The sequence below is a fragment of the Macaca mulatta genome, chromosome 18 (genome assembly GCF_049350105.2).
Source record: "Macaca mulatta isolate MMU2019108-1 chromosome 18, T2T-MMU8v2.0, whole genome shotgun sequence".
NCBI classification, from domain to species: Eukaryota; Metazoa; Chordata; class Mammalia; order Primates; family Cercopithecidae; genus Macaca; species Macaca mulatta.
In genome coordinates this window covers 57,610,006-57,624,944 of record NC_133423.1, presented here as the reverse complement: position 1 = coordinate 57,624,944, position 14,939 = coordinate 57,610,006, and the positions used below count along the sequence as shown (strand labels likewise).

At 38.7% G+C, this 14,939-nt stretch overlaps 1 protein-coding gene across 50 annotated transcripts in view; it reads left to right on the top strand.

Moving 5' to 3' along the window:
* DTNA (dystrobrevin alpha) overlaps positions 1 to 14,939 on the top strand; it is a 412,319-nt gene that overhangs the window by 361,394 nt on the left and 35,986 nt on the right. For all 50 annotated transcript variants that reach the window (XM_077974984.1, XM_077974975.1, XM_077974980.1 and 47 more), the window contains 2 exons: positions 7,561 to 7,648; positions 11,393 to 11,490. In XM_077974984.1, coding sequence (XP_077831110.1) covers positions 7,561 to 7,648; positions 11,393 to 11,490 — 186 coding nt within the window. The remainder of the gene's footprint in view (positions 1 to 7,560; positions 7,649 to 11,392; positions 11,491 to 14,939) is intronic.

Below are 14,939 nucleotides of genomic sequence, written 5' to 3'. Positions count from 1 at the left end.
TCACCCTCCGTATTTCTCATAGTTGTTTTCTATCTTTAAAAAATTCCAACTTTTTCAAATTTCTTATGTTTTCTTCCCTTTTCTTTATGTTTAATTAGATCCTAACAATTCCTCACAGCTGTCATGATTCTATAAGTAACGTAATGACCTCTTACCTCCTTTAACATCATTGTAGCTACAATGCTTTACCATCAAGTCACAGTGAGACATATAATAATAGTAATAATAATCGTGTTTTTAAACACTTACCTCATGCCAAGCGCTATGTTCAGAGCCTTGTATACATAATTTCTCCTTAAACTAGTCCTTAAATTAGTTCTTAAAGTAAGCCCATGGAGTAAATAAGATCGTCCCCCTTTTATAGATAAGTAAAGGTATCATTTTAGAGAGCTTACCTGACTCTCCCATAGTCCCACAGCTATAAAAAGTGGGACAGAGATTTTAACCATTATCCATCCAAGTTCATAACCACTGTGTTTCATCACCTTTTTTAAAGTCTGCATCAACACATGCCTTTCAGGATCTTTTGTGGATACCTCCTTCACACTGCATCCTCCACGTATTTACTGAAACTGCGTATCTTATTCTAGCGTTTTTATTTGATTTTAGCAAACATTTTGAGCACATACTAGTAACAGGAATGGTGATTCTTAAAAGTTACCTTTTATGTATGCAGTTCCTTGAGTTGTGACTTCTCACGTTAATTGTAAGCTTCAAAAAGGGCAAGAGTTTTGTCTTCAGTTTCTTTTATCTCAACAGCTGGAGTATGAATACTAAATTTTGTATTTATAAAATGCTTAAACAATTACAGAGCCTTTTTCCACAAATTATTTAATTTACTTCTCATGGTCCTAGAAGGTTGGATATGATTATTTCCATCTCACTGTTTAAAAAATATGAGCTTTGAGACATTAAGTGACTTATCTAAAGTCACATGCTAGTAAGTGCTTGCAAACAGGTCCTATGACACTGGGTCCCATCTATTTTCCACCCTATTCCTTAGCCTCCTTGTCTGTGCACCCCTCATGAGATGCTCCGCAAACAGGAACCTTATAGCCATTCTCCATCAAAAGCTTTGTTTTTGCCGTTATTCAGACATAATCCTGATTAACTCTATGTGGGGGTCTTCTACCCTATATTAACTACTTAACACAATGGGAAACTGACTTATTTGTAATAGTTGGCTACTAAAGAAACACTTATGTCATTGCTGGTTCTGATGTCAGATAAGTAAAATAAATAAACTGCAGCTCAAGGGAGAATTTCTGCTTCCTTCCTAATTCAATGAAGTTTTAAAAGCCTTAATAATTTGTATGCATCTTCTTCATTGCAGGAGAAGGAGTCTGAAAATGTGATACAGTAGGCTTTTACTACCCGCCCCCAAAGCTTGTCAAGTGCCTGGGCTTGCTAGTTTATAGCCAGGGTCTGTAGTGGACCAACCAAATGATTTGAAACCAGCCCAGAACTTCTGTCTCTAACCATTGTCACTTGATTAGACATCTGATGTCATATGACTAGGTTAAAATTGTTCTGCTTATATTTTCCTCAAGTACAAGAAAGTGTACATTTGTGTTGCCAATAGATTTCTTATTAAGTGGATTAATAATCCATCTAGTTTAAAATTGTTCCATAATATTTTATGCTTTGGGGAAAAAAGATGTCTAAGAATGCCTATTTCAGAATTTCATTTACGAGGTCTAAATTTTAATTAACTTGCATGCCTAAAACTCTTTAATAGATTCCTATTGGACCTAGTTTACAACCCAGACCACTCACCATGGTGTACAAATCTGCATGTAACTTAGTCCTTGCCTATTCCTTTCTCAGCCTCACATCTCTTGGGGTTCTCCCATTCAATCACTACATTTATTCATGTCAGTTTTTGATCAATTCCTCCAACGAACCAAGTTCTTTCCTGCCTCAAGACCTCAATACTAGTTCTCCCCTCTGTCTAGAACATTCTTTCTCATTTCACCCCTACAATATGCACATGAACTTGCTTGTCTAGCTTCCAGTCTTAGATTAAAGACACCTCCCCCAGTAGGTCTCCTATATTAGTCTCTATTATAGCATACTATTTTTATTTTCTTCTTATCAGCTGCAATCATGGTTTGGTTGGTTGGCTGGTTAGCCGGTTGGCTGGTTGGCTCATTGGTGGGTTGGTTGGTTGGTTGGTTGGCTGGCTGGTTAGTTTGTTGGTTGGTGGCTGGTTGGTTGACTCACTACTTACTGTATCTTCAATGGGGCAGGGACCCCCTCCAACTTGTTCACCACCTTATCTCTGACATCTAGCACAGTGCCAGGCACATAGTAGGTGCTCTATAAACATCTGTTGATATTGTAGAATATCAGTAGTGCTGTAGCTAAAAAATTCCATCTTACCCTAAACAAAATTGTTAGGAGTAGTCAGAAACTTTACTAGCAAAATTAGAATTTTTACTATTTAAAAAAATCACTGTTATAGAGTAGCACTTAAATTGAACATTTCGTATAGGAGTATAAAATAGATGAAAAATTGAAGTATTAAGCTTCATGTAGAGGGTAGACATGGGCAAAGATAAGCACCAGCAATTCACTGATATCGACAGAGCAACTAATAGGGTGTCCCAAAATTTTTTTTTAAACTTAAAGTGATAATTGGGCAAGAATTTTTTTTAATTTTAATGTCCCCTCGATTCTTCATCTTTGTATTAGTTTGCTAAGAATGCCAAAACAAAATGCCATACTTGATGACTTGAACAGCAGAAATTTATTTTCTCACTGTTCTGGAGGCTGGAAGTCCAAGGCTAAGGTGCCAGCAGGGTTGGTTTCTCCTGTCCTTGACTTGCAGAGGGACACCTTCCTGCTATGCCCTTAAATAACCTTTTCTCTCTACCCTAGTGTCTCTTCCTCTCCTTAAAAGAACATCAGTCCTATGAGATTAGGGCCCCACACTATGAACTCATTTAACTGTAATTAAAGGCCCTATCTCCAAACATAGTCACATTCTAAGGTACTGGGGGTATTCATATGCTTTAGCATATAAATCTTGGGGGAGACACAATTGAATCCATAACCCATTTCACTACTGAATCCACTGAATTGTATGCCTTTAATATTTTTAATGTGTAGGTCAAGATTTGACTGACTGTCTTTAGTACATTTTGTTGATTTTGAAAAATGTGAGTTTACTGCAATCTTTTGAAAAAGAAATTATAATCTGTTGAAAGAAAAAAAGAAGAGTTATCTACGCTTACTGACAGTGTCTCTTTTATATGAGTTTTCATTTCCTGTTAACACAACTCCTTTTCTTTAGTAAAATTTTTAGGAACTTCAATTATAGAACTGGACTTCTGAGAAAGGTATTTCCTTAGAATCCTGGAAATAAAAATCTAAAGACTGTCACATCAGGAACAGTTGGAGTAGAAGGAAATGGGGGAGTCTGAGAGTTTTTAGAAGGTAGAATTCATGACCTTGACTGTAACATAGAGGGTTATTGAAGTCAGGGTCTCAATAAAGGAGTTTAAAGGTCTCCCTTAAGGAAGCCATTATTGTGGTAAACTCTTATTGTTATCCATGAAGATTGCCATTTCATGATTTCCTGTCTTCTTTTGTTGTTCAAAACCACTCACAAAGGGCCACTACACTAAGCTTTGAGAGTTAGTTTCTTTCCCCATTCTTCAGTCCCATAAAACCACTTCTCGGTCCCCATTGTCACTTTGTTCCTTTCTACCGTGACTCTCTTGAGCTCGCTGACTCCTAAATGCCAAAAACAAGTGCTCTATTCCCTTAGCATTTTGCTCTAAACCAACTGCCAAAGACAGGAAATAATCTAATAAAGCAATCTTCCATTTAAGTTAACTAATAATGCTTTCTCAGGCACTAATCCTTTTAATAGAAGAGTAGTATATGAAACTCGATGGCATTCTAAATTAATTTCTAGTGATAAAATTCCCATCACTATCCAGAGTAGTAGAAAAAATATGAAAAAAAATAGAAACATTTATATATGCTTTTGCTTTTACATTTATATATGCTATATGCTTTGGATCACAGTATTTTCTGGTTGACTACCCTAAACTGGAAAGCAGAAAAGGCCCAGAAAAAAGTCAAAGGAATGTGAACAAACCCTGAGTTCCCAGAAATCTTTGCCAAATCACACTTTCACAAGCCCTAGTTCAGCTGGGGCCACTTGAGTTTCCTAGAATGCCATGTTGAAATCACTGGCAACAGACACTGGCCATGCATTTCAGGTAGAAAGTGGAGTATTTTCAAAATAATGGATTTTCCTGCTCTGAAATGCAGTCAACACTGCAATCACTTTTTAATTCATCATAGTCTTGTAGCAAGATTACTGATTATAAAGTCCCGAAATGAATAGCTAGGGCTGGAGAAAGTGTTGGAATTGGTATTTATTTTAATGATTTAGGGATTATTGACCATTCATTTTCAACTATTTGTAATTGAAGTCTTGAAATAGAGAAATTTATCAGAGGAATGCCTCCTTCACCCTTGTGTAATTTGAACATGCTGAAATGGCACATGTGGACCCATAAATTGTTCATGTGCACAAAGGGGTAATATATCACACAGGCCCTCATTCACTCAGTGTTGGGGGAGGAAAGGCGTGGAAGTATGAGTTATCGCTTGCTATACAGAATCCCATATTTTCACGTCTTACATTTCTAGGAGGCTTTTTAAAAACATAACCTTCATATTACTTACACTAGCTAGTCATTCATTTTAAAAGATACTTTTATCAGAAGTTTTTATCAAGGTTTTTAAAATTATTTATCAAAATGCAAATGTTTCTGACAAAGTCACTTTCAAGGTGTCAAAGAGATCACGTTCCTGGGCCTGGAGCAATGGGCATTGTAATCCGCACACACTGTGTTGAATTAGATGTATAGTCCCTAATACATGAGCCAGAAATGATAAACATGTTAAAATCAAATTCAGTTGTCTCTTCATGGGGTAGTTTGATGTCTAAAGAAAAGACAGTGTAACTTTCTCTTTTTCATTGAAGCTGTAATAAGGAATTTAGTTATTATTTTTAACCATTGCAGAATGCAGACATTGTTTTATAAAGGCAGACATCTGCTTTAAAGCATCAGTTTTCCAGAGCTAACTCTGCCTTTGCTCTTAAAATTATTTTCTTACTCCAAATCTAAACTTGTGTACTGAATAAAATCTCAATCCACTGGGATTGATACTATACATTATGTAAGCCCGATATCTGACAATTTTCTGTCTTAAGGGAATGTTTGTTTCTGTTAAATACTCATGAAAAATGCTCTCTTTTATATCGTTTATATTTTGGCTTCATTTCACGTATTTGTTTTCCATTTTGTTTTCAAGATCTTCTAGATCCTTGATACTCAGTGTTGAACCAGTACACTGGACCAATATTGTCGACATTTCTTGGAAGCCTGTTAGAAATGCATTTTCTCAGGTCCCACCCTCCCAACCTCCCCTACCATACCACCACAGAACCAGAAACTGCATTTTCACAAGATCCCTAGGTGATATGCTTACACTTTAAAATTTGAAAAGCACTGCTCTAGATAATTGTCAGATGGCAGATGATATTTTGAAGGAGATGAGGATTACTAATGGATATGAACATGTTACTTAAAAGGCAAAATAATAATAATATTGTATTAACTAATATTTTTGAGCACCTCACGTGTTCCAGGCATCACACTCTTTTGATGCTTTTTGCACATATTATCTCATTTGAGCAAAAGGAAAGAGAAGCCTCTTTTTCTGAGGAAGGAGAAATCAGTTGTTAGATAGGGAAATCCAGGAATGTTCTAGTTATTTATTACAGCTCAGAGAAAAGGGCTAAGTCTAGAGTGGAAGTATGCACATGAAGACAGCTATAGCTTATATATGTAAGGAGTATAGGCTAGAGCAGAGATAATGAAGACAGGAATGTCTTATGAATGACCGGGGCGGGGGGGAACCTGTTATATAGTGGATTCAGCCAACCAGAGAATAGCTATTTGGAAGTGACATAGCCAAAATGCTGGAAGAACATAATTACTCACTCATCTTCTCACTTCAGAACAAAGGTTAAAACACTGTTTCATGTTTACTCTATTTGTAAATGTACATATAAATGATATAATAGTATGTTACTTGATATGGATCTAAGTGATTACAATGAATAATTCTTACAACCTTAATATTGGCATAAGAGGGTGTCTTTACAATATGTATTTATGAGTTAATTTCTTTAAGGAAGAGCCGTAAGTATAAGAACGGATGCAGAAGAATATGTTTATGAATGAGAGGAACTAGTTTCTGATCTTGATTCTGAACTGAAACATACCACAATAACCGATAAGCCAAACTACAACCAACTAGTCTGTTAACAAGATTAGTGCTATTGGTATGTTTCATAGAATTATTTTTAATGGCACCCAAAACTTAGTCTTGAATGGAGGATTTCAGAGAATGAAGTTTCCTGAAATACAGAAGAATTAATAATGCTTCTATTTGCATTAGTTTTTAGGAACTCAGATCATCCTTATTCTAGTATGAACAGTTTCTGTAAATTTATAGGAGGCACTAAAAAATTCCATTAATGTCATTGGGAGTCACTACTATAATTCGGTTTCTCTGAAGTAAATATAAAAGGCAGGTTATAAATAGGTAGTAATAGTATAGATGAGACTTGTATTAGTTACCTTATGCTGCATAACAAATTATTCCAAAAGTTAGTAGTTTAAAACAACAAACATTTATCATATCAGAATTTCTGTAGGTTGAGAATCCAGGTTTGGCTTAGCTAGGTCCTTCTGGTTCAAGGGCTTCCATGAGGTTGCAATCAAGATGTCACTTCAGGCTGTGATCTCATCTGAAGGCTCTACCAATGGGGATTCATTCATGTGGTAATTGGCTTGCTTGGGTTTCTCATCGCCTACATCTTTCCGTAAAGGCTGCTTTATGACCTGACAGCTATTTTCCCACCAGACAGACCAAGAGAGCTAAAGAGAAAGCAAGCAAGCCCAAGATGGAAGCCATGGTCTTTTAAAATCTGATGTTGGAAGTGACATTCCATTCCTTCTGCCATATACTATTCATTAGAAGCAGATTAGTAAGTCCAGCCCATCCTAAAGGGGAGGAAATTACATGAGAATATAATACCAGCAGGTAGGGATCCCTGGACATTGACCACAATGATTTTTTTTTTCTTTCTTCCTGCTTTCATATTTTCTAACATGTTAATTTTGGACATGTGTTACTTGTGTAATAAGGAAAGAAAAAACATTAAAGGCAATAAAAGGAGAAATTCTTCTTACATCAGATGTATTGATCAGAATAGTCACCTCTCTATGAGGCTTTCTTAGTAAGACAATTGAATTGACTGAAGACAGGATTTATTAATGACCTTCCTGACTACATACTAGATCATGTTACAAATTTAAGCCGAGATTGTTAATCTAACAGGGTTTTATGTCACTTGCAAATTTTTTGCACTGAAACATTGAAATAGTAAAAACTCCTGGTGGTAATATGACTGCAGCAATCTTTCTCAGCTTCCTAACAGTCTCCTTCTTGCTCTGTTCTTAATAGCATGCTTGAGAGTTCAAACCGGCTTGATGAAGAACACAGGCTAATCGCCAGGTATGCAGCAAGGCTGGCAGCAGAGTCCTCTTCATCTGTAAGTAGTTGGAGTAAAAGGATTCATCTGTTGGCATCTGGGATCCTTCAATTTTATATGTCATGTTTATTGTTATTATAGCTGGTGCTGATTACCAGGACAATTTGTGCTAATTTATTGCGCATGTGTTTGTTGCTATGTTTATGGTGTCTTGGTGGTGAATTTACAGTTTAAAAATGGCAGACTTGAGAAACAAAACCATCCACAGTAGTGTGACCCTGGAGTCAAGCTGGAATCCTCGCATCCCCCTTCACTCAGTGTCAACTCCATATGAAGGCCCGAGGAAGGGGGCAAGGACTGGTTGTGACTCCTTTAATGTATTTAAAGCAGGTGTGGTTAGTGAAAGCACTAAATTTAAGGTAGAGTAGTTGCAAGTGATGCTTAAAATATACCAGTAGAAATAATAAAGCTTTCTCCATTTGTGTCTGTCTCTGAGACAAAAGCAACTGTCAGCTCGACACATTGATTCGGAATTCATCTGTGCTGACTGAGGGTGAGTTGCAATTAGTGCGTCAAAAGAACAAAGAGTGGCGGGGAGCAAGTGAGGAAGCTGTTGCCTGCACCTCTCACATCAGATGTTGCCGTTATCAGAGCCCTTCCTGCTGAGCATTTAACCAAATGATCCCAGATGGGAGCTGCATAATGACCCATTGCATTAGCCCTGGCACGTGCTCTCTGTGACATCCACGACTGTAACACTGTTAGAAACTACCATGAGCAAGATGGAAGGGATCCAGGGCAGGCTAAAAGTGTGCTATGTGCCCCCAAAATCAGATGTGGTGAAACAGAGATGTAATTGGAGTATATGAAATTTTAAGGGACATAAGTAAGAAGCAAACGTGTTAAAATCAAAATATAAAATCAGCTGAGAAAATGGGAGAACTAGATTTTAGGACAAGCAACGCCTCCAGGAGTCACTTGAAAGTAAAAGCAAAACAAGGTTTCTGGAAAAACCTCTTTTCCAAGTTTTCTTGCCTTTATCCATGCATATACCTCTATAAACAGAGGCTATGTTATACCAAGATATGGGATTAGCAATGTGTGTCCCAGCTCTCCATGACCTCATGCAAAGCACTGCCTGAGTTCAGTCTCCTCGTCTGTACATAGGCGTAAATATGCTCATTATATATGTCAGTGCTGCCTGTTATTAGCATCCACTGAGACAGTAAAATGTCTGAAAGTACTGCATAAACCAGCAATTACAAAATGGCAGCCTGCAGACCAAATTTGTCCCCCAGAAATGTTTTGTTGAGCCCTACAGTGTTTTCAATTCTTTATTAGATGTCAGGACTTACAAATCAGATGGTGTTCCTTGAAAGTCTGGATTTTCATCTTATCTTAAAAGACTGACCAGATCAGATGCATATTCCTTCTGACAGCAGGCAGCTGGAGTGGAGGCATTCCTCTGCTGCTTCGGACAGGGCAAGCGTGTGGCGCTTTGCCACAACCCTTACCCTGGCCCACCTCCCTCCCTTGGGTTACTTCCCTGCCCCTTTCAGCCTTTGAGTTAGTGATCCCTGGCAGACTGCTAAATCTCCATGCACATGTTATTATTTATATGTGCACTAACTTCTCCAGTCTTGTTCCATTTCTTTCTAGAGAACATTAGTAACTTGTGTTCCTTGCCTACATATACTATATATAACCTTTGTGGATCCATCATAGGAAAGATACCGTCCACACATTAATTCTAGTTCCTTTGTAAATCTCTTCGTAACCACATATTAAGAATAGTATGATTAGCTGAATAAATCATGATTAGTAAAATGACACTTGGTTAGAAATGAGATAGAAAGGTCATTTACTTGGGTCAATGTTTTTCTGTATAATTCCTGATCAATTAATATACATAGCAAAGCAATAACTGAAATTCACAACTGGCTCAGATAAGTTTCTACCATTTATCAATATATAAAGTATATGCCAGAAAAGGAAGTCTTATGTAATGAAGTCAGAAGAAAATTTTGAACCACAAGTCAGTGCTGCCATATGCCAGAATTAGCTATCGAAAGTCATTTAGAATCTAAAATGTAGGACCTCAAAATTTCTTGTTAGCTACACAAGTCATTCTTTGCTGAAAAGAGGTGTGAATTAAAATGCATAGACAGCTTTATAAAAGCAAAACCTTTACAAAAGTTAATCTTTCCTACAGTTAGGTTTATGGACATTAAAAAGCAGGACAAGATTCTCTGCATCTGGCTTAGGCAACAGTTGCCATTTTTAAAAGCTTTGAATTCTTCGGTAGAAAGATTAGTTGTGATTTAAAAAAAATTTTTTTAAAACAATAAAAATTGGTGTGGAGGGCCGGGTGTGGTGGCTCATGCCTGTAATCCCAGCACTTTGGGAGGCCAAGGTGGGCGGATCACGAGGTCAGGAGATTGAGACCATCCTGGCTAACACGGTGAAACCCCATCTGTACTAAAAATACAAAAAATTAGCCAGGTGTGGTGGTGGGCACCCGTAGTCCCAGCTACTTGAGAAGCTGAGGCAGGAGAATGGCGTGAACCCAGGAGGCGAAGCTTGCAGTGAGCTGAGCTTGCACCACTGCACTCCAACCTGGGTGATAGAGTGAGACTCCACCTCAAAAAAAAAAAAAAAAAAAAAAATTGGTCTGGAGGAACTTCCAAAATGTACTGTAAGGCAAAGAAAGCAAGACACAGACAAGTGTACATAATCTGACCCCATTTTTGTAAAACAACACCAAATAAATCCTTGACTGAATACACATAAACACACACACACACATATATATATATATGGTATGATATGATTAATGATATCTATATTTATCTGAGAATGGAGAAAGCTATGACTGCATGTATACCAGTTGTTAAAGCTGATTGCATTACTGAAAATGATAGGCTGGAGTGGTGTGAAGGTAGAAGAAGCAAATCAAAGAATATACATGAATACGTGAATTCATCAATCTAAAATTACATGTGTGAATAAAGAAATACATAAAAGTTTGCTGATTAGAAGAATCAGAAAAGCAAGTCTTACTATGACTTTAAAACTGTATTTTTATTTATTTATTTTTGTGAGATGGAATCTCGCTCTGTCACCCGGGCTGGAATGCAGTGGCATGACCTCAGCTCACTGCAACCTCCACCTCAGGCTCAAGCGATTCTCCTGCCTCAGCCCCTCTAGTAGCTAGGATTACAGGTGTGTGCCATCAGGCCCAACGAATTTTTGAATTTTCAGTAAAGATGGGGTTTCCCCATGTTGGCCAGACTGGTCTCGAACTCCTGACCACAAGTGATCCGCCCGCCTCAGCCTCCCAAATTGCTGGTATTACAGGCGTGAGCCACCACGCCTGGCCTAAAACTGTATTTTTAACTGTATATTACAGTAATTGAACAGTAACTCTAGAGAACGCACCCTCTCAACAGTGCAACATCTTTTAAAGCCACCTATAATGAAAGAATAGGTACCATGGGGATAGTGTGGCAAAAATAAAATCACTTCCCAAAGATAGTCAGAAAACTGAAAAATCATTTTTCCTACCTTTTGTGTATTTGCCTGCCAGAGACTTCTGTTCTGTCTTCCACCTCGCAGATGTGCTCCGGATCCACAGAAAAGTTGGTCCATAGGAGAAGAATGGCAATTGCATTTTATGTATTTGCTTTCTTTGTTTTGATAGAAATAGTTCCCTCCTCCTTGTGTGCATATCTCGTGACTCCTGCCTTCCCAAACACATAGGTTCACATTCTCAATATGAAATCTTCCAAACTACTTATTTTACAGCAGCCAACTCAGCAGAGAAGTGCTCCTGACATCTCTTTCACCATCGATGCGAATAAGCAGCAAAGGCAGCTGATTGCTGAGCTAGAAAACAAGAACAGGTGAGGCTTTGTAGACGTGCCGGCTTGTTTGACCCACGTGCGCATTCATTAATAACCTATGGTCGTGCTTTAAAGTTTCAGGGCTTTACACCCTGTATGCATACTCAAGGGAAGACATCTACAGTCAGTGATGCTCACTTCTGAAAAGCTGGTCTTTAGATCTTTAGAACTTCAGAAGCTTCATGAGAAAACTGCGTGTGCGTGTGTGTGTATAGTTCTGAGATGTCAGTGCAATTAATGTTGCCCCTCTAGACGGTCTCACTTCCCTTTTGCTGACATACTTAATTTTGTTCAAGAGCTTCTAGTGCAGGAGGAGCCTCCTGCGTACTTGGTAGAAGGTGTCTCTACCACCCAGAAACAGGTAGGAAGCTCGCCGGAGACGTCCTGGAGGGACCCTGAGCTAAAGAGGCATCTGGAGAGACACCACCATCACCCAGTTACTCTATCCAGACATGCAAAGATCTCCACCTGCAGCCCATCAGCAGGTTCTTCCTCTATTCAACACAGATTGACTCACAGTCTGCCTCCACGGCATACACCCCAAACATTGTCCAGCTCATCTCCACCACCACCCAGTTCAGCCTGTCCCTTTCAAAAACATCAGTCTTATGTTAGTTATTCCAGGTTTAAACCCTCTAATGTGTTCCCATCACACTTCAGTTAAATCCCACTCCTCTTACCGTGACCTGCAAGGTCCTACCGGACCTGATTCCCTCCTGCCATTCCAGCCTCAGCTCACCTTGCCCAGCACACTTCCGCCTCCCATGTCTTCCTCCTGTCTGACAGCCTTTGAACTTGTCATTCCCTCAGCCTAGAAAGCTCTTCCTCCGGGTCTCCGTGTGAATGGCTCCTTCTCATCACTGAGGTCTCAGCTCATATATCACCTCCTAAAAGACCACCTGTCTCATCCTGCCCACTCGCCCCAGCCCAGAAACTAGTCTCCATTACATCCCCCTGTGTGGGGGGGGAGGGCGGCGGGGGGTGTCACTTATCAGCGTCTGAAATAACCGTGTGTGTTTCTTTGTTTATTGTCTGTCTTCCCTGACTGAAACGGAAGTTCTTTGAGAACAGAGTCCATGGCTAAATGGTCCCTGGAGCCCAGAACCAGGCCTGGCAATTGTAGGAGCTCAGTAGACATACATTGAATGAGAAAACGATGAACAGCTGAGTTAAATCTCAAACTTGGTGCTGAGGAAACCTAACGTGGAACAATTTGTACTAGGTTGGTGCAAACGTAATTGTGGTTTTTGCCATTATGTTTAATTACTTTTAATGGCAAAAAGCGCAATTACGTTTGCACCAACCTAACACATTCTAGTAACATGTTTCTTGAAATGGCACTAAAACATTTCCACGCTTAATCCCATTCTTAAACACTGATGTGACATTTGAGGTCAAACTAGTGGAGTAAAGGAGGAGGTTGTGATAATTATTTCATGCCTGTAAAGTTTAACCTGAGAATTTGGGGATAAATGATCAAAGTATTCTTTAAAGTTCTCAAGAAAGAATAAAAAGGAAGGTGCAAACTCTAGTTGGCACATTTTCATTTTTTTTCTAGTAAGGAAAGCTTTTGGCTTAGTTGTCTTGAGACCTGGTTGTCATCATTAGGAAACCGCAAATTAGGATAGAAATAGCTTCATAAATGTGACACCATGACTCCATCACCTTTGAAACTACTGCTCTACTCTGACCCCCGGGGAGATGTGCTCACATCAGAGCTGGAATAAAAAAATAAAAAAATTAAATTTAAAAAAAGTGTGTCACATGTGATCCCTCTCAATGTAGCAAATAATAGGAGGAAAGAATTAAGAAGGGAAAGAGTAGACGCATAGTGAAGAATTAGAAAAAAATAGCCATACAAATTGGAAGTTGTTCAGGATAGTCACAAGTCCGTAAAATTACCTATTCTATTTTCTATAACATTTATTGTATCTACTATGTGCAAGTAATTGTGCCAAGTCAGAAACAAGCATTGAGAGTGGGAGCCAAGGTTTCAAATGAGCAAAGGCACTTAAAATAAGGTAGGAGAAAGAACCCACAGAAAGGAAAAGGGTAGTTGGGGGATGCAAGTAAAAGTGGGGACAGGCAGGCATTGGAGAAAGTGTATGAGCTGAGCTGGCAGGCAGAGGGCTCAAGGCAAACAATGTAAAAGAACCATTGGACTTTGTGGTTCATAGAAAGCTTGTGTGAGTATTGATGACATTGATGGCAATGGGGCGTAGGAGAATGGAGGGGCCATCCTCAAATATACTGATACTTTACATCAATTCGGGCTGGAAATATCATGGCAAGAAAAAGCAAAATAAAGCAGTTTTAAATTATTGACAATTAGACTTAATCCAAAGTTTCGGCTTTTTTGGAACAAAATATTATGGTTGATAACCTCAGCAAATGTTAGAATTGGAATGTAAAACAGTTTTGTTTTATTTTGGGTTTTTTTTTTTTCAGTCCACAAAGTAAACCAATAATATATGGTGGGAAAGGTTTATTTAAAATGACTCAGAATTAACAGATGTCAGTAAGTCAGTCAGTGTCCCAGAATAAGGCAACAGAAAGAGCTAAAGAAGAGAGGAGGAAAGAAGTGATAAGAACAACCATTGTATCTGCTATTGGAAGGCTATGCCAGCTTGAGGCCTGAATGAACACCAGAATTGAGGCCATTTTCTGAAGAAGGACTTAACTTTCTATGTAGTCCGTTCATTTGGAGTTTCTACCAGACATCATTCCGTAATCCCTTCTCCATCCCTTAGTCCCTTTTCTCTAAGACATATTATGATTGCTAACGAGCATGGAGCCATCCAATGGGGAAGGGACCACAGCTGGTATTAATAATATATGCTCACAGCTTCCAGGTGGCAGCAGTAAGAAACCTGGGTCTTTGTTTTGGGGTGTTGAAGCGAGAATAAGGACAACTTTAAAATACATTTAAAGTACATGTGTACAAATATAGCTTCGTTTCGTCCTCAGAACAACTATTTAATGTAGGCAGATTGACTATTATCATCCCCATTCTACAGATAAAAATTTAAATGTGAGGTGTTATTTCTACTCTTTTTCCCCAACATGACCCACTTCACCATCATTGTGGTCTAGGTTGTGTAGGGCAAACTTCATGGGGAAGGTGAGTTTTTAGGACATTTCAGGACAGTGAAATTTTGCAGTGAAAGTTCGGAGATAGAATTCCAGGTAAAAATACAGACTTTGAGAAAAGCAACAAGACACTTGCCAGGCTAGCACTGAGGAATCGAATAAAGAATAAAATGAAAACGTCAGTATATGAAGCTTGTATACCAGACCAAAGAATTTTAATTCTATCCTGTCATGATGGACAGCAGTGGTCAGGCAAGTGACAGAATGTCCGCATGTTTATGGCCAAGTAATCAGCTCACTAAATATGCAGGTTGCATTTACAAGGGGTTGACCAGAAGCTGGTGGGAAGTGATGAGGAA